The 18,255-nt window shown below is 40.6% G+C and overlaps 2 protein-coding genes across 2 annotated transcripts in view; both read left to right on the forward strand.

Annotated features, from left to right (window-relative positions):
• ZNF654 (zinc finger protein 654) overlaps nucleotides 1-9,556 on the forward strand; it is a 30,264-nt gene extending 20,708 nt beyond the window's left edge. Inside the window, exons 7-9 of the mRNA XM_038137350.1 lie at nucleotides 1,615-1,756; nucleotides 3,110-5,426; nucleotides 5,749-9,556. Of these exons, the coding sequence (XP_037993278.1) occupies nucleotides 1,615-1,756; nucleotides 3,110-5,426; nucleotides 5,749-5,756 (2,467 nt within the window). The 3' untranslated portion in view covers nucleotides 5,757-9,556. The remainder of the gene's footprint in view (nucleotides 1-1,614; nucleotides 1,757-3,109; nucleotides 5,427-5,748) is intronic.
• A 2,660-nt stretch (nucleotides 9,557-12,216) lies between these two features.
• C1H3orf38 (chromosome 1 C3orf38 homolog) lies at nucleotides 12,217-17,924 on the forward strand. Its single transcript, XM_038137364.1, has 3 exons — nucleotides 12,217-12,781; nucleotides 14,124-14,344; nucleotides 16,074-17,924. Exons 1-3 carry the CDS (start codon nucleotides 12,649-12,651, stop codon nucleotides 16,647-16,649), a joined length of 930 nt encoding a protein of 309 aa, XP_037993292.1. The 5' UTR covers nucleotides 12,217-12,648; the 3' UTR covers nucleotides 16,650-17,924.
• The last annotated feature ends 331 nt before the right edge of the window (nucleotides 17,925-18,255 follow it).

Below are 18,255 nucleotides of genomic sequence, written 5' to 3' on the forward strand. Positions count from 1 at the left end.
CTGTTTCATGTCAGGGTCTAGGTAAATGGTGGGTAGCACCTTGTTCTTCAGCCATGCAGCTCTTCCTTCCACTTGCAGTTTTCTGCTCTCCTTTTTCAGCTCTTTCCTTGTGGCAGCCTAGCACTTGTCTGAATACACAGCAAGCCCCTGTAACCACTAATCTCTCAAGAAGAATTTGATTTTTCTCACGTTCTCTGGGATTAGTATTGAAATGGCTGCTCTGAAATGGTGTGAGGCAAAGCAGAGAATGAGATGGATTATTGAATTGTAACATGTAACAGCAAAACTACTCAGTTCTTCCTTCTGTACTTCAGGTTGAGAGTTCTACTGAGTTGTCAAGAATAGTTTAGTGCATGAAGACACTAATTTCAAACTTGCATATGAAGTTTGCAAATATATAGAATTCAGGTTTCTGGCCTGGTAAAGGCAGAGGTGAACAGTTTGTATCTTTAGAAAACCAGAAAGTTTAATTTTCTTGTGTGTAGAGCTGCTTATAGGTCTCCCTTTTCAGTTTTCCCCCATGAACTTGATCTTTCTTTCAACTATAGTTCTCTTGGGTTCTGAATGAAAGAAACCAATCAAGGTCTCAGTGTCAAGAAGAATTCTAGAGCTGCCCTGAACTTAAAAGTGGAGTTGGGTTTGTCATAGGCAGTTCTGTCACTTCCCTTCCTTCAGGCTCTGAGCTCACTAAGAGAAGCTTAACCTCAAAAGGTGTGTCTGACTCTAGAAATCAGCCAAATATTTTGTCAGTAGCCAGGTTTGTTTTCTGAGGGAGGAGACTGTTGGAGTAGAAAAGAGTCTTCCTTCAGAAAATGAAAGTCAGTGGGTCCTGCTTCCATCATAACACTGTGGTGGGATTTCTCCTGAGTCCTAACTAGAGCTACCCCTGTGTGAGATCTTAGTGCTGGCAAATCTTCTTGTGACTAAAAGTTAGCCCAGTTGCCTTCCTAAGTCTCTGAATTAAAGTGCGCAGAAGTTTGATGCTGTAAACTTCAATTAGCTCTATTTTATAGGCTAACACATCACTTGTGCAGAGTTTAGCACTAATCTGTTCTTACATTTCCTTTTCTCAGGCAGGAATGTTATTTAACTGCAGATCATGGAGATGTACGATAGCTGTAGAGCCTGAAACTTTGGTGTAACTGCTCTAGGCAGAAAACTGTGCTGTAATAACTGGAGAACATCACTATTTCCTGCCACATCAGGAGCTTCCTATGCTGCTTCCACTTTTCATATTCAAAAGCTTCTTTTCCTGAAGGACTCTTCATCCTTGTACTGGAAGTGACTTAATCCCAAGAACACACAGATGTTTATTGCCTGTGGTGTTGAGGGCTAGGTGCTGTTCCATCTGATTTATTGTGCACTTCTGTGAAACTGAGCTGAATACATGAATGTTTTGTTGAATATTTAAATGGTTAGTGATAGCAGATACCCTGAATGCTTTAACAGCATTTTCCGTTGTGTACGTTGTGGTGTTAATTAAGTCAGTGTTACACCCTCAAATATTATTTTAATCACAGAATATGCAAGTAATTGTATTTAGTAATGCTTTGTGCTTAGTGAGAGAGTTCTAAAACTCAATGTAATTGGAATATTTTATTCTCTACCTAATAGGGACCTGATCTTCATTTGGAGTAAACTGCAGCTCAAATCCAACCCATCCAAGCAAGTATTTGTGGACCAGTGCTACCAGCTTCTAAGAATTGCTACAAATGTCAGAGTAATTTTCCCTTTCATGAAAGTCATTAAGGATGAAGTAAGTTGTATTTGTTTTTACCTCATCTACCATTCTTTTAGTAATCAGTTAAAGAGAAGTGATGTTTATGTCGTGTAATGACCACTTTTGGTGAAAAGGTAAAAAAATTATTTTTACTGAATTCTGAGTTTTTCTGTTTCTGCAGCAAGTTTGAGGAATAAGTCCATGGAATATATGTGAATGATTGGGGTTGGGTTTTTTTTTTTCAGGCTGACCTCTTAAAGAAATAGGATCTGTGCAATTGTACGTACCCTTCATCATTGTTAAATTCTGAATCCTTTTACCCATTCTAATCAAAACTGGAAAAAATGGCTTAATATAACATAAAGGAAAAGGCAGAATAATGCAGGAGAAGACATTTATTTTGCTTCAGAAAATTGTGCTGTATTTCGGGTTCAGATCTCAGTCTTGTTCTGCCCCATCTGCAAAAGACGTCACGTGCAATGCTTTGCATACAGGCCTGAGAGTTGTTTCCCAACAAATATTGTTATTTATCTTTGACCTGACTTAACAGAGCTCCGTCATATTTTATGCCCTGAATGAATTCTATATTATTTTGTCAGATCTAAATGCAATAATTTATTGCTGTTCAAGGGTATGTATTCTAAAATGCTTGTGGTGATATTGATAATGCTATTTGCTTCTGACTAGTCTTATTTTTTTAATAATTCCCTGCTTATGGAGCATTGTCTGTATTTGTTAAAACCCAAATACAGGAGGTATTAATTATTTCTAAATTTCCTGTACCTCTTTTGACTTTAATCTCCTGTCTGTTGGGCAGAGTGTTTCTGATCATTCCTCTGAGTTCCATGTTTGTGACAGGGTCTCCAGCTTCAAGTGTGGAGTAGGAATTCTGCTCATTAGAAAGATGGGTCATCAGTTTTAGAAAATGAAACCTTTTAGACTTCTTGGCCATGGGTTGTTATGGTTCTCCTGGTTCAAAACTGAGCAATATTACCATGGTCTTCATGTAATTCAAGTTAAAAAAGTTACAACAGCCAAAATATAGAGGAACTGTCTAATTATAGTGTGAAGCAGCCTAGGTAATAAAAAGGCAGGCAGAAGATACTGATAGATTTGATATGATCTCTTGCAGTTCTGGTTTATATCCCCAAATAATTGTCTTTAACTACAGAGTTGCATGGGGCAGAGCGGAAGCTTTGTAGCTGTACAGCTTTCAGTGCAAACCATTTCTGTATATGTACTTAGAGCCTTGTTTGGGCAATATTCAAAAACGTTCATGCCCTTGGATGAAGTTCAGTAGCAGGATGCTTTCCTGCTTTGCAATAGACAAATATAAATATATGGGATGTTTGGCAATTGTTTACATACACTGTGATTTCCTTCCTGCAGGTTGGTGAAGATGGCCTTCAGATCTGTGTTGAGATATGTGGATGTGCCCTGCAGCTGGACCTCCGTGAAGATCCCAACATGAAAAGTCTTATTTATAAAGCAATCGCTCATTTTCTGCCAAATGACTTGGAGATCCTCAGAATTTGTGCTCTCTCCATCTTTTTCCTGGAGCGCACCTTGGAATCTTACTACACTGTTGAGCACTTGTACAAATGTGCAGATGAAGAATACAATGAGTGCACTAGTTCTGTTCAGAACCGCGTGCGGTTCGAGCTGCTGCCCATCTTGAAGAAAGGATTGTTTTTTGATCCCGAGTTCTGGAATTTCTTGATGATCAAGCAGAATTGTTTAGCCTTGTTGGAGGATAAAGCCTTGGATGGCTTGAGTGAAAGTACACTGGAAAACTCTCCCGCAAACACAGAGAAAACAGTGGAGTACAGGGCTCTGGGTGAGGAACGTGGCTGTTTAACAGATGTCAGTAATGGGGAGCTTGACCCTGGAAACTGCTCCGGAGCCCGCTCCAAAGGGAATGCCAGAAAGAACCACCAAGCTCTTGAGGCGTCCAGAACATTGGATCAGGCTGAACCAAGGCACCGCTGTGTGATCTGCAACAAGGAGTTCCTTGGGGATCACATAGTGAAACACGCACAAGCTCACCAAAAAAAGGGCAGCTTCTCCTGTGTGCTTTGCACCAGGAAGTTCAGGCAGAAAGGACTCATGCTGAAGCACTTAAGGAATCACGTCAGGAAGATAGAAAGGCAACATCTTGCTGCAGCTCTTGAGGCTGGTCAGGAGGCTCCTGTTCTTCATGAAGTGCAATGTTCTGGTGTGTCTGTGTCTCTTGAAAATGGGAATTCTGAGGGTTCCAAAGATACTGAACCAGAGGCTACAGTAGCTCTGAGTTCTGATCAGGTCCAAGAGGAGGCTGAGAATGCAGAACAGGTTTTTGAGGCAGTGGAAAACCATCTAAGTGACCAGGATGATGCTACTGAAAACAGTAGTGACAGCTGTTTTAATAATGTTCCTGATGCTTTAAGTACAGAGAGTTTGCCTGAGGATGATGAGAGCTCCAGTAAAGAGTCACCCATACTGCATAAAGTGAATGGAGTGTTTTGCCCTCAAAAAGATATTGATGCTTTGGATGAGGAAGGAACCTTTAAGTGCCCTGCTAATGGTTGTGCTAGAGTGTTTAAAAAAATAAGATTCCTCAACAAACACGCCAGAAAAACTCACCCAACTGATCTGAAGGTGCAGCAGCATATAATGAAATGGAATAAAGGAAAATGCCGCTTCTGCCAGAGGAAATTTGCTGATTCCCAACACTTTATAGACCACCTGAAGAGACATGTGTATCCAAATGTTTACTTTTGTTTACACTTTAATTGTAATCAGAGATTTAAGCTGTCGACTGAGCTTGCAGAACATACAAAAAGTCACAGTGTGTTTAAAGCTCAGTGCAATTTCTCAAACTGCTGTGAGCTATTTGAGGAGCTCCCTTTGCTGTATGAACATGAGGCTCAGCATTATTTAAATAAAACCGCAGAATGTTCAGAAGATGCAAGTGAAAAAGATTCTTCAGATGATCCTTCAGAACTTTGTAGTTACCAAGATGATGATGAATCCGTTAATGAGAAAGAAACTGTAGATTTACCAATTCCAACCTGGAAGTCAAGGAAGGATTCTGCAGAACCAAAGACATATATTCAAAGTGTGGAGAAGAAAGCAAATAATGTAATTCACAATGGAAATGAAAGCTCATTTGAGTGTAGTGCTCCAGTTTTAAGTTTGATAGACCAAAAGACACCTGTGTTACAGCCAAATCCTGAAAACTGTAATGTTGTTAGTGACCAACTGGTCAATGGGCACAGTGACCCAGATCAGACATCAACCAAGGCAGCCCAGGTAGCTTTGGACAGAGTAGCAGATGAAACAAGGACAGAAAATGGGTCAGTGTTACCAGTTTTACAGAATTGTCACGATGCACCACAAAATAATGCTCCTGCAGCCTCACAAGTACCTTCTAAACCAAATCAGACAACAGAGACTACTTCATATGGTGTCATCTTAACAAAACCCTACGTCAGACCTTTGCCTCCCAGTTACCTTGATGAACGTTACATTAGCATGCCAAAACGGAGAAAAATTTTGGCTGATGAGGTAGATGCTTACTCTGAACAAGACAAAATTTGTAGCAAATCAACAGAAAGATTTAGATGTGGCAACTGCTTGACCATCTACTGTAATTCAGAAGCACTTGAGGCTCACCTTGCACAAAAGAAGTGTCAGACGCTCTTTGGATTCGATTCAGATGATGAAAGTAAGTCCTGCAGTCCTCCCATGCTGGTTTCTTTGGCAGTCAATAGCAATCAGAAAAATGTCTTTGCAAACAGGAATAGATAAGACATTCACTAACTAAATCACAGTACTCTGCTAAATTGGAAGTTGAAATTGGACATGCTGTTAAGAATGAGTGGTGAGAATTTGTAGGCAAACTAATGGAAAAGATTTCTGATAAAACAGAATGGAGTAATTCAATCAATCAGTCTTTCCTTGCATGTTTGAAACTAAATATGGGGAAGAACATAAGCAGTGTTCTAGATTAAGGAATGTTTTACATTCTGATCTTTTGTCTTTTACAGGTGCCTGATTCAATGTTATGGAGAAAAGTATCAGATGAGGAGTGGTGTAAGGAAACACTACATGAAGCAGCATCAGTTTGTTTCCCAGTTGGCCTTAATCATGAAGCAGTCTCAAATTCCTATAGAAAAACATGACCTTGATAAAGACAAAGCACATTTTCTAGACAAAACTCACAAAGGAGTCATAGGAGCTCTGCAGGTCTTGAGTCCAGAAAAGTTGCTACAAAACCCCCAAAGTACCAGTTATCCAAAAAAGCCATGTTCATTCCAAATGTATCATTGAAGCTTAATGGCACAGCTTTTATAGCATGAAGGTTGAAGGACAATGAGGCATAGAGGTGAGCAGGCAGAGGAAGCAGAGGTGTTCATTGTTCATCCAACCAGCCAGTTCTGAAAGCTGCTTTAGTTTGTGTGGTTAATGGGTATCTGTCCACACAGCTGAGAAGGAATCATTCAAGGAGGTGTTACATTCTTACCTTGTGGATAAATATATAAGAAACCATGCATTCTTTTTTTTTTTTTTTTTTAAGTCTGAGTATGTGAGTCAGCTCAAAAGAATGGAGCTTGTTTCATAAACTGCTACTCAGAATCCAAAGAGGAATGTGGGAGGAAATCTTGAGATAGAGGGGATGCTGAATAGCAAAAATCTTGAAATACAGAAATTACAGAAGAAGCAGGAAAAAGTGAGTTGATGTGCTATTTTGTGAAACTTGCACACAGTGGAAATCAGATGCATGCAAGAGAAGGCTGAGGTAAAAGTGACTCCTGTAAAACATCTGCTGTAGGTGTGGGAAGACCAACACAAGTGATAGATTGTGTGGATATTAACAGCAGCTGATGGAAGCAAATCTGGAATGTTGGTGGAATGTTGGGAGGGTTAAGCTTGAAGAGTTCAACTAATATTCTGCAAACACAGAGGTCCTTCAGCTGTTGGGAAGACAGACAAGAACTTGAAAAGGCAAACAGAAGCAGAGCACATCAGGTTGGGGTGAACAAAAAGGTTAGGAAGAACCTGTTTCACATCTGTTATGTTGCTTAATGGTGGTGGGCCACAACTCAGTACTGTCACTAGTTATTCATTGTCTAGAAGGGAGAAAACAGGGGTCCTCTCAATCGTCAAGACACGTTGCAATCCTATTTAGTAGCATCCCTTGAAAGGAGAGCCTTTCCCAGAGGCTGGTGAAGGAATTACTTAGATATTAAGCACTTTATTCACAATTCACTGTTCATAGAAACAATCACAATGTGAAGACAGGAAATAGGAGTCCTTCAATTCTATATGGAAAACTGAAATACAGAAGATTTTTGAAACCAAAAAGATGCCATTGTAATTTTTGGTCTTCCTACCCTAAGGCAGAGGTGTGGCAAACACGCACATTGTCCAATTACTGTGCAAATTTATCCTCTAATTTATTTCGCATTGTCTTGCCACATAATATTTTTTTTTATTTGGGATCCTGTTCTATGAAAATTGTAGTGTGATTGCAGGCAGGGGAGGCACAGGGGTAAAAACTGATGTTCAGAGTCATTCCAGAAATGTTGGACAGCACAGAGCAACTGTTCCTGCTCAGCTGTCACTGAAGAGTTCATCACAGTGTGTGCAGGGCTTAAATCAACAGGTGGGTGAAAATTAATGAGTAAAAAATCAGGGGGTGCATAAAACCCCCTGTTCATTGTAGCACTGGCTCGCTCTTGCATACCTAAGGGTTTCTCTGTAAGACTGGCTGTGGAGTAATTCTGGAACATAAACTCAGTAGTTCAGTAATGCCTCTGCTGATAATCCTCTGTGGAACTAAACAGATATTTGCATTAATTCTGCTTTCTTTCCCCTTCCTGCAAGGTAAAAAGAATGCAAATTCAAAATCATGCTCTTGAGTTCTAGAAGAGTTTTGCCTTAACTTTGAGTTGGATTAACATAAAAGGTTATAAAATTATGATCACAGGTATATGTGCATTACATGAATCCCAGTTATGGCCCACTTCCAGAGATTTGTATGATGTTTGAGGCACCAAAGAATTTTTTTTGCAGTTGCAAAAAACCTGATTTAAATGCATCATTCATTATATATACATATATACACACTATATATATATTTACATGTACAAATACATTAAAATTTTTAAACATTAAGTTAATGGGGTCCTTATCAGACAAATGCACTTTCACATTTTTTACTTTAAGATACCAACTAATTTTTAAGGACCCAGGTACTGTGTTGAATGTTCCCAGGCTCCCCCTTCTTTGCTTGACATTGCTTAAATATATTTGGGAGAAAAAAAAAGGTTCACTTTTAAGTATTACAGTTCTGAAAATCTAAAAAGTGATTCAACAAAGATACAACAAAGTTGATTGTGTAAAATCTTTTTAATGTACCTTTTAATCTTTGGTGCTTTTTTGCCTTTTCCCTGGAGCTCCATATATTTGAAGATGCTTTAAAAACATGATTGAGACTTGTATTATCTTTGGTTTAAGTGTGTAGATAAATGCATCTGTGTACATGCATAAACTGTGACCATAATTTTTTGTACCTGCATTTAAGTCATTTTTGTTCCAAGATGCTTTTCTGGGACACCACCATTTGTTTCTCTCATGCATTCAGTGTGTACACTGAGGAGAATAGGAAATACAAATTCTTGCATAGGTAAAGATGTGCATCACCTAACAGTTATCAGGAATCTGTTAAATTGACTTGAAGTAGCAAGTGGCTGGTAATGTTTTAAAATAATTATTTTCATTTCAAAAGACATCGCGTTTTCTTTAAGCTACTGTCTGATACCTGTTGGTATTCTCAGATAGTTGGAGTATTAAGCAACTTTAATCAGAGGCAAAAAGATACTTGGATCCTGTGTGGAATAATTCTCCATGCTTTTTAAGGATTCTTTTATTTTGACTATTTTCCCATACCACGACTGCAACTTCTAAGGCTGAAAACAGGTTACAAGTCTTGAAAGTTGGAGGCTTTTTGGTTGATTTTATTTTTCCCAGGCATTACGCATTGTGATATAATTGGAAATCCTTGAGGATGTATCACTTTGATTCAATAAATCCTGAAGTACATGTGTAATGTAAGCCTTTAGCTACCCTAAAGCTGCCTGAAGCTGTCCATGAGCTTAGGAGCTGGATCAAAGTTGGTGCAATTAATAACATTCCTCCAGCTGGATTTGGACTTTGCTTTTAAGAGTGTCTCCTCTAACCCCATCATGTTTAACTGTAAAGGTCATGGAATTTCTAATTTCAAAAAGCTGCCGTTTGGTGTAGGCATCTTTCACAAAAAAAAAAAAAAAAAAAAAAGGAATACTGAAAGTAGGTTGCAAGTGGTCATATCTGTGGGACAAGGTCACTGGTACTTTGGTTATTTAGCCATATTCATAAAAATTATATGAATTGTATAGTTTGGATAATTTATAACATTAAACTTTGTGATTTTAATATCACATGGAAGGTTCAGCTGTACTCATTTCTTTCATTGTTTAACACCAGTGCTATGGACAAAAGACCCAAAGGGGGTGGTAGTGTTACTATTTTCTTAATTTATTTGGTACTGTATAACACCTTTCTGATTAAATGCAGCATATGCATTTTGGGACTCTTAATTTGTAAAAGCTGTTACAGGTTCAGCAAGAAAGGAAATTTGTGCTTCCTTGTTGAATGTTAAATTATTTTACTTTGCATTTTATATAAGAGTACAAATTAAAACTGAGCCATCAAACTGCAATAAATCTACAGTAGTGTTTCATTTTAAAGATCTTTTGTACTGTACATAGATTTGTTCAATAAAACATTGTCTTTGTTGTTGATAGAAACTGATCTTGTCTTTTGGAGAATCACTTTGGAAATGCTGCTGTGATGTTCAGAGCTACTGTGTTATGTTTGGTACATGATGGTTGCATGGCACCTGTGTGAAGATGCCAGGTCTTGATGTTCCATGTGTGTGGATATTTGGATTTGAACAGATCAAGCTTCAAAATGGGGGCAGCAGTTAATTCCTAAGGCTCAAAATCCAAATTTGGGGCCACAGACAATTCAGGGTACAGCTGTTTTGAGATACCTCTGCTTCTGGTTGGTTGTCAAGTTAAGGCAGAAGGACAGAGTAACTGCTTTTTCCTTTTGCTTCAGAAAGTTCAATACTGCTGCCTTAAATTACTGGATAATTTAGATTTAATATTCACAGCCTTGTAAATGCCTAGGTTTTTTTGACTGCAGATTTTTGACTGTCTTCTGGAAAATTTTGGATGGTGACTTTTTTGTGTGTGTGTAACTTCAAACTTAGCTTTGTTTTCTACTGTGGATAATTTTGACAAGGTCTTTACCTGAGAAAGGTAAGCGTGAGTGTTAGGGTAAGGGATCTCAGGTACATTTTGCCAGCAAAAATATTTATCAAAATGGCAATGTATACATAAGCCATTAAATAAATTAATTGTTCAATATATTAACACCAAATATAAACTACACCCCCTCAGATGGACAGGAGAGAGAAAATACAAAGAAAGTCCTTGTAGTAACTCCTTGAATTATGACAGCAATTTATTGTTACAAGAGTACTGTTCACCTTTTGGTTTATATAGGATAATAATTTTACTGTTTCTTCTCCTTTGGGAATGCCAGTTCCTGCTCAATGCTCAAGTCAATTAAAAGTTTGAATAAAAACTCTAAAGGGAATTTTGAGTTATGAGAAAGAGAAAAAAATGAAGCCTACTTCTGAGATTATCCCTTTTCCATCCCCATCACCTCCAAAGGAGAAAGCTTTACAAAGTAAAATAATATATAAATATAAATAATTATAAATAATCCTGCTGAAAGGGCTGGTCTTGGTTTAGAACAGGAAAGGGGCTGTGGGGAGATATCAGTCGTGAATATTGAAAAGTCTCTCCAATCTCTCTGGTGCCAGTGCAGTTTTCCTCTCTAAGGATTAATGGGAATGTGACTATTCTGAGGCAACCTCTCCCACCCCATTTTCTTACTGAAAACACAGCACACATCTCAATCTAATTTTTAAAATGGCATGTTGATGGTTGGTTTTTTTTCCCACTGAATTCCAGAAGAATTGGATAGGTATTACTCTTTGAAGGCTGCAAATACAAATAAAGGTTTATTGAAACATAAGCAAAATGAAGCAAAGGTAATTTATATTTCTCAGATGCACTGTCTAATTTGTAGTTTGCAGGATTGATACTAATCAAGAATGTTAAATCATTGTGCACATGAGGGGAAGTTTGGCACAGCAGACAATAAGCATTATTACGTTAAAGCTTTCCAGATGCTTCCAGACTGAATTTTTATCCGAATGTTGAACTTAAAATTCATGGGCAAATTTTGTTCAGCTGTTTCTGGCTCATATGGAATCCGTTGCTCAGCTCAAGAGAACAGCTCTTACTCAGCTGAATGTGTGTTGCTTTTCCTTCTGATCAACCTGGGGACATCTGCATGGACATTTTGTAGATCTCAAAGAGGAAACATTCATCTGAAACACAGGGATAAGGAATGTGTCCTCTGTTCTCATCAGTGTTCTGTTGCAGGTTTACCAGATCTTGAGGGCAGGCACACCTTACTACGGCTCTGAACAGAGCCCTCCATAATGATGAGTTCAGTTGTTTGTGCAAAAGCATCATCAGTAATTGGAATGTGGTTCTTTTGTGTGTCTTTACAGGATCTGGGTGTTCCTGGGTTCGAAACCACAGACAGCTTAAGCACAAAAAGGTGGTCTCTTTACACATCCCTATTACAGCATGGGGTAGAGGAGAGTGTTGGCTTTTTCTGCCACAGAGAGGTCAAGCACTCTTTGCAACTTTATTTTTCTCAGCATGTAGCTTATGATGCTTTGCTCAGTGGAAGTTTCTGCTGTCTTTTATTCCCTTTTTTGTTCATCTTTCCTCTTGTCTCTTATGAAGCATCCACCACCAATTGTTCTGCCCCAACAGAGGAATAGTGCCAAGTGGAAGAGCGACACAAGGTTGAGAGCTGCATTTAGTAAAAAAAGCATCTTTAGCTTATAGGACTTTGTTTCCTTAAACAGGTGCTGTGCTGTTCCCATTCCTGGGGCCATGCATCACTTGGGAACAGGCAGTGCTTGCCTCAGGCACAAGTGGATGACTCTGGCTTGGTCCAGATGAGGTGACTAGTGCTAGGAATCATAGAATGACATCAGAGAATATCCTGATCTGGATGGGACCCCAAGGATCACCAAGTCCAACTCCTTGCCCTGCACAGGATCCCCAGAGCCACACCCTGTGCTAAGAGCTGTTTGAACTCTGCCAGGCTGGTTCTAGGGAGAAGAACCTTTTTCTAATATCCAGCCTAACCCTTCCTGACATTTCAGGCCATTCCCTGGGGTTCTGTCACTGTCACCACAGAGATCAGTCTATCCCTCCTCTTCTTCTCACGAGGATGTTGTGACTGCAGTGAGACCTCCTCAGCTGAAGAGACCAAGCCCTCCTCATACAGCATCTCCTCAAGGCCCTTCCCCATGGACACTCTCTAAAGGCTCAATAACCTTCTGCTAGTGTGGTGCCGAGATGCCCCAGGACTGGAGGTGAGGCTGCCCCAGAGCAGAGCAGAACAATCCCCTCGCTGGCCATGCTGTCCCTGATGTCCCCGGGACAGGGATGTCGCCCCTGGCTCCAGGGCTGGTTCCCAACAGCTGTCCATGGACCATTCATTACCCACACAAACCTTTCCATGCCGCTGCTCTCCAGCATCTCCCCGGAGCTCAGCACGACTTCAGGGTGGGCTGGAAGAGAAGCACAGACTCAGTTCCAAACTCTCCATACGTATAACACACAATCTGTGCACTGAAGCCCGCCTCCCTGCCGCGTTGCTCCCTCCGCGGCCGTTTCTCCGAGCGGAACCTCGGTGCCGCCCGCTCGTTCCAGCCGGCGCCCGGCGCTGCACCAGGCGCGGCCATGGCGGGCCCGGGGCTGAGCGAGCGGGAGCGGGCGGGATGCTGGGACCTGCTGGAGCTCCTGCACACCGAGGAGCTGCTGGCGCTCACCGACACCGTCACCAACCGCCTGGTGCACCCGGAGAGCCGCCAAGGTGCGCGGGCAGCGCCGGCGCCGCCGGCCTGGGGCCTGCCGAGCGGGGCCGGGCCCTGCGTTTGCTTCCGCCCGCCCGGCGGCTGCGGCTGCCCCGGGGGGGCCGGGGCTCGCAGGGCTCGGGGTCGCTGCCGGGAGCCTTGTCCTGCACAGCCCGGCAGCTCCGGGGGTTGGCTGCTCGGAGCTTGGGGTTGTTCAGGCCGAGGAAGCTGCGGTGGCGACGGGCTCGTAGCAAACCTTCGTCTCCCTTTCCTCTCAGACCCCTGCGGTTAGCTGCGAGCACGGCTGTGCCCTTCGTGGTTAAAAGTATTGAAAGCTACAGAGTCTCTCGCTGTTGGCGTCAGTCACATTTGCTTTCAGGTTTTGAACTGGTAAAAAACGAGTCTGCATTGAACTTACTTTTTTTTTGCAGGATGCTTCCAGTTGTGACCATCCTCCATCACTTCGTTGAGATTTGTTACTAAGAATTAATTTTTTATGTGAGTTACCTGAGGCCACTGGGTTTGTTCCCCAGTGGCCTCAGGTGTATATGTATATATATGCACACACTTGATGAGTGTGTATATATATATATAATGTATATATATATGCTCATCCTAAAGCCTTGAGTATATCTCATGTGATGTAACTAAAACCTTTAAGATTTGCCCAACACATTTCTTTAAAAGGTGTTTTGCTTTTCTCTAAAAGGTTGTTTTTTTTGTTTTTTTTTGGTTTTTTTTTTCTTTTTTTTCCCCCCTACTTTTTGCAGTGGTTGTAAGTTAAACGAAAAGATTTTTGTGTTTTGCTTTTGCTGTTTCCTTCTGGTTAGATTTAGGGTTTTTATAGGTCCCCTGTTAAGTACCTAGCCTCAGTTCAGGAGGGAACTGTATGCTACAACTGCTTTAAAGAAGGATTTAGGTTTGTCATGTTTCCTCGTTCTGCCACAGAGCTTTGTAGCTGAATTTTGTTTATTGTTGCCATTCAATGCACCGTTGTTGTGCTAGGATGCATTTTCTTATGAGCATGGGAGTTGTAATCACATTAGTATGGAAATAAAACAGATTTAATTCCATCTCCAGCAGGCTTGAGGAAAGAGGTGGAACCTCTTTCTCAAACTGCTGTGCCTTGCTGAAGCACTTCACTGGAATTCCTGTCCAAAAAGCATTTTTGCAAGCCTTTGGGTGTATTCTTTGTCTGATATGATGAGGCCAGATTTCACTTTACAGACAAACTTTCAGTCTCTTCGTGTCCTGCCACCTCGTCTTATACTGTGTTTGGAGTACAGGAGTGTAAGAAATGGCTTAGGTTTGGGGTTTTATTGTGAAAGAAGGTAATTCTAACTTCAGTTTCTTTCTTTGCAGAGGCCATTCATGCTATTCTGGTGTACAGCCAAAACGTGGAGGAACTTCTGAGGCGCCGAAAAGTCTACAGAGAAATCATCTTCAAGTATTTGGCGGCGCAGGGAATCACGGTGCCTCCCTCCTCGGAGAAACACGTCCTGATCGAGCGTGTGCGGCAGCTCTGGAGCGGGCAGCTCACGGCTCGAGCCCCGGAGCCGGGGCACAGAAAACCTCCTGCGCAGGTGAGTGCTGCTGGAAATCCTCAGGCTGCTCAGCGCTGCCTCCACAGGGTGAGCAGTGCAGATGTGGCTCTGCGCCTGTAGGGAGGTCCCAAACCTTTTTAACTCTTGGTTGGCTTGGTTTTAGTTGCATTTGGTTTGGTTGGTTTGTAAGTTACAACATCTGAAGGTGTCTGCTCTGTTTTCCACAGTATTTGAACTCTAATGTGCAGGGTCTTCTCCATGCTTTGAATTTTTTGGTTGTCTGATAGGCTAAAATAGAAGATATTCACAAATAGTTTTGTGGGTTCAGGGACAACTGAAAACAGTATGAACGGCACAGAAATCCTGCAGAGGCCCTTGTGATTTTATTGAGTTTATATATCGATAAAATGTGCAGTTTCCAGGAGTGACAGGCCATTTGTTTTCCCTTTTTTCCAAACAACTGAACTCATCATTATGGAGGGCTCTGTTCAGAGCCGTAGTAAGGTGTGCCTGCCCTCAAGATCTGGTAAACCTGCAACAGAACACTGATGAGAACAGAGGACACATTCCTTATCCCTGTGTTTCAGATGAATGTTTCCTCTTTGAGATCTACAAAATGTCCATGCAGATGTCCCCAGGTTGATCAGAAGGAAAAGCAACACACATTCAGCTGAGTAAGAGCTGTTCTCTTGAGCTGAGCAACGAATTCCATATGAGCCAGAAACAGCTGAACAAAATTTGCCCATGAGTTTGTAACACTTAATACAGTGTAAGAAAATGTATTTTGGCAATAATAGGTTATTTTGAAATTAAAATCTTTGCTATTTAGCAAATCCTCGTGGTATAATGAACTTGAAGGGGTTTATTTTTGGTTCTGATTGGCCCCCTTGCTGTAGTTCAGAGCCCTCGTGGGCAGAGGCCCAACCTCCTGGGCTGTGACAGCTCTGTCCCTGTTGAGAACCTATTGCACTGAGCTTTCACTCAGGGATTAACTGATGACAGTTAGCATTTAGCTGAGAATTGTTTTCAAAACAATTTTCTGTTTGCGTAATTAGAGAAAAAAGAAAGGTTTCTCTTAACAAAATTCTTTGGTTGATGGTACATCAATGAAGTACTTTAAACACATTCATAAATTTAAAAGAAAGTCAGTTGATTTATTTATCACATACATCTTTCTTTGCATTTGTTTTCTTTGTATTCTCATCTCTTCACTACCATTTGAAGAAATGGGAAACTTGAACCTGTGTAACAGAATGGGAAATTAATTTCAACTTGTGGTGAAGCAAATACAGCATTTCTATACAGAATTCTCCAGACTTTTCACACTTAATTGCTTAATGCTTATAACACAATTTAATACTTTGGTGTTACCAAACTTGATATTTGATTTATTTCTAAAAAAAGTCTTGCTGTCAAGTCATAAGTACTGAGAAGTCCTACAAAGTAACTGTACATTTAGTTCCAAAAAATGTCACTTTACATCCTTCCCCTGCCTTTTTTCAGTAGAACCAGGATTTTCCTCTTTGTTTGTAAAGAGCCCAAGACAGTGAAGCACTTTCTAGGTGTAATCCAAAGAACCTGTCCTGGTTCTCTACATTAGATAATCATGTTAGTAAAAATAAATGAGGTTTTACTTTGGTGTTTCTCTTCAGGCACTTTGGCACTGTGAGCACTTAAAAGGTTTAATGTAAGTATGTGTATGATTTAATGTTTTTCTGAGTGATAATCTTGCTGAACAGGTCTAAGAAGAAAATTTGCTTGATTGCAGAGTCACGGAAACGGACAGAAGTCACCACAAGATGACATCGGTGGTTTAGCAGGAGAATTCTGCCAGTGGTACTTTGAACTCCTGAACTCTCAGCACCCTTTGGGAGTAAAATCTGAAGCAACGTGGGGACCACAGCATTTTTGGGAGGATGCCAAACTAAAGTTCTGTTACAACACTTTGGAAAAAAACGTGGAACAGTATGTGGGTGCAGACATGGTGAGCCTGCGCCTGCTGTCCTTGGTTAAAGAAGAATGTCTCCTCTTCAATCCAAATTTGCATTCCAATGGCCTGAAATGTGCCATGTCCCCTCATGGATTGGTGCTGGTGGCAGTGGCTGGCACAGTACACAGAGACAACGCTTGTTTGGGTGTCTTTGAGCAAATCTTTGGGCTCATCAGCTGCCCCATGAGGAATAACACCTGGAAAATAAAACTGGTGAACCTTAAAATAGTAGGGCAGAATGCTCTGGAGCCTGGGATGCAAGTGGAAGAACCTTCTATAAAATATGAGTTAAACCAGCTGAGAGAGTTCTATGATGGGAATGAACTGACTGTGTTTGAACCTCAGAAATTCTGAGCACTTTATCACAGCTGGGTGAGGGCCTGGATTGTTCCTGCCATGCGGTTTCTGTTCTCTGAGTAAGATTTGCTGAGTGGCAAGCTGAGATACAGGGTATTAACACAGGTTATTGCTGTGTTAAGTGATGCTTCTGGACACTTTCCAAGAGCTAATAAATATTTGATGGGCATTCCTTCAGGTTTTGCACTGTCATTAGAGTGGAGTTTGGCTATTCATGGTTGGGTTTAAATATGGATTGGCAGCCATGTGTAATGAGAGGTTCACAAACTGCAAATTCTGGGTGACGCCACTTGAAACTCTCACCTGAGCTGTAGCAGGAAGTCATTGCATCTGGCTTTGGAAATTTGGGAGGGCTAAGTGTTTAAATGGACATCTGAGTCCCAAGAAAACCAATAGAAAACCCGAACCAAAACACTGAATGGAGGCGGCTGCTCTGGATGTTCTAAATGTGCTTTAATGGGACATTGCAGGGAACTTGGCTTTGCTGAAGTTTGTTTTTTTATCTTCTTTGCAATAATTGCTTCCTGTCCTTTTACCTTCTGGTTCCAATTTTGTCATGAATACACACAAATTGTTCTGTCTGTGTCCCCAAGCAGACAGGCTTGAGATGGGTGCCCATTTCTAGCACTGACTGTCTTGGATCAAGAACTTGATTTCAAAACTTGCAGCAGCACTGTATGAACCAAATGCTCTGATAGTTATTTTGTTTATAATTACAACAGAGTTCTTAATATAATAGTTGTGATTTTTCTATGTTTTTTTCAAAGTAAGTATTTTGTTTACTCTGAGCTCTTTTATTACAGGTACTGAAAGTCCATTTATTACCACTGGGTGGTTACAGTGATAGGTCACGCTAAGAAAAGTACCCAATTACCACTTAATAATAGGAAATTATTGGAATTATTGTTGGTGTAAAACTTGATTTTTTTACTGTATTTATTTATATGGGATTAGAGGTGAAGTGAGGTGAAAACTTCTTTTTCTGCATCTCCTTTGATTGTTTGGGAATTTTGCTTTAATTTTCTGGCTTCACTGTTTCAAGTTCTAAAAACATAAACATTCCCCATAACTTAGTAGAACCAGAAGAACTGTTCCCATGTTTGTGTTGGTTAAGTATGGCTGGGTGTAAGGAAACAAGGAGGTTCAGGTATGCACAGAACTGATCTTTGTGAACAGTCTGAATCTTGTTTTCTCCTTAAAGTAATTTCTTTTCTAAGCAGAAGTTCAGATACTGTGTTGGGATGTTCTTTGTCAATAAACAGCTGAGTTGTGGCTTCTAATTTTTCTATTGTTTAGAATAAATATCCTTACTTAGAGTTCCAAATTCAATTTTCAAATCATTGACACAGAATGTTTCAAGAGTAGAAAAACATTGACTATGTGGCAAATGTGAGAAAGTACTTTTAGCTTAACCTTGACTTCAAGGGAAAAGTTAGGACTTGTTTAAATGGAGCTGAAATTGTTTCTGGACTTGTTTAAATGGAGCTGGACAAGTTTCAAGAAGCTGAAATATTTACAGGAATTATTGAATCCTCCTTTTTAGATGCTGCTGTTCAGAGCTGAAGGAGTTAATTGTTGATTTATCATTGGAAGCACTGGATAT

Source organism: Motacilla alba, chromosome 1 (assembly GCF_015832195.1).
Source record: "Motacilla alba alba isolate MOTALB_02 chromosome 1, Motacilla_alba_V1.0_pri, whole genome shotgun sequence".
Lineage (NCBI taxonomy): Eukaryota > Metazoa > Chordata > Aves > Passeriformes > Motacillidae > Motacilla > Motacilla alba.

What these genes read in the sequence shown, in the direction of transcription:
- C1H3orf38 (XM_038137364.1), top strand. Translation starts at nt 12,649, where the DNA reads ATGGCGGGCCCGGGGCTGAGCGAGCGGGAGCGGGCGGGATGCTGGGAC. An exon ending in GCACCCGGAGAGCCGCCAAG is followed by an intron (nt 12,782 to 14,123) that starts GTGCGCGGGCAG and finishes CTTTCTTTGCAG; the next exon opens with AGGCCATTCATGCTATTCTG. An exon ending in ACAGAAAACCTCCTGCGCAG is followed by an intron (nt 14,345 to 16,073) that starts GTGAGTGCTGCT and finishes GCTTGATTGCAG; the next exon opens with AGTCACGGAAACGGACAGAA.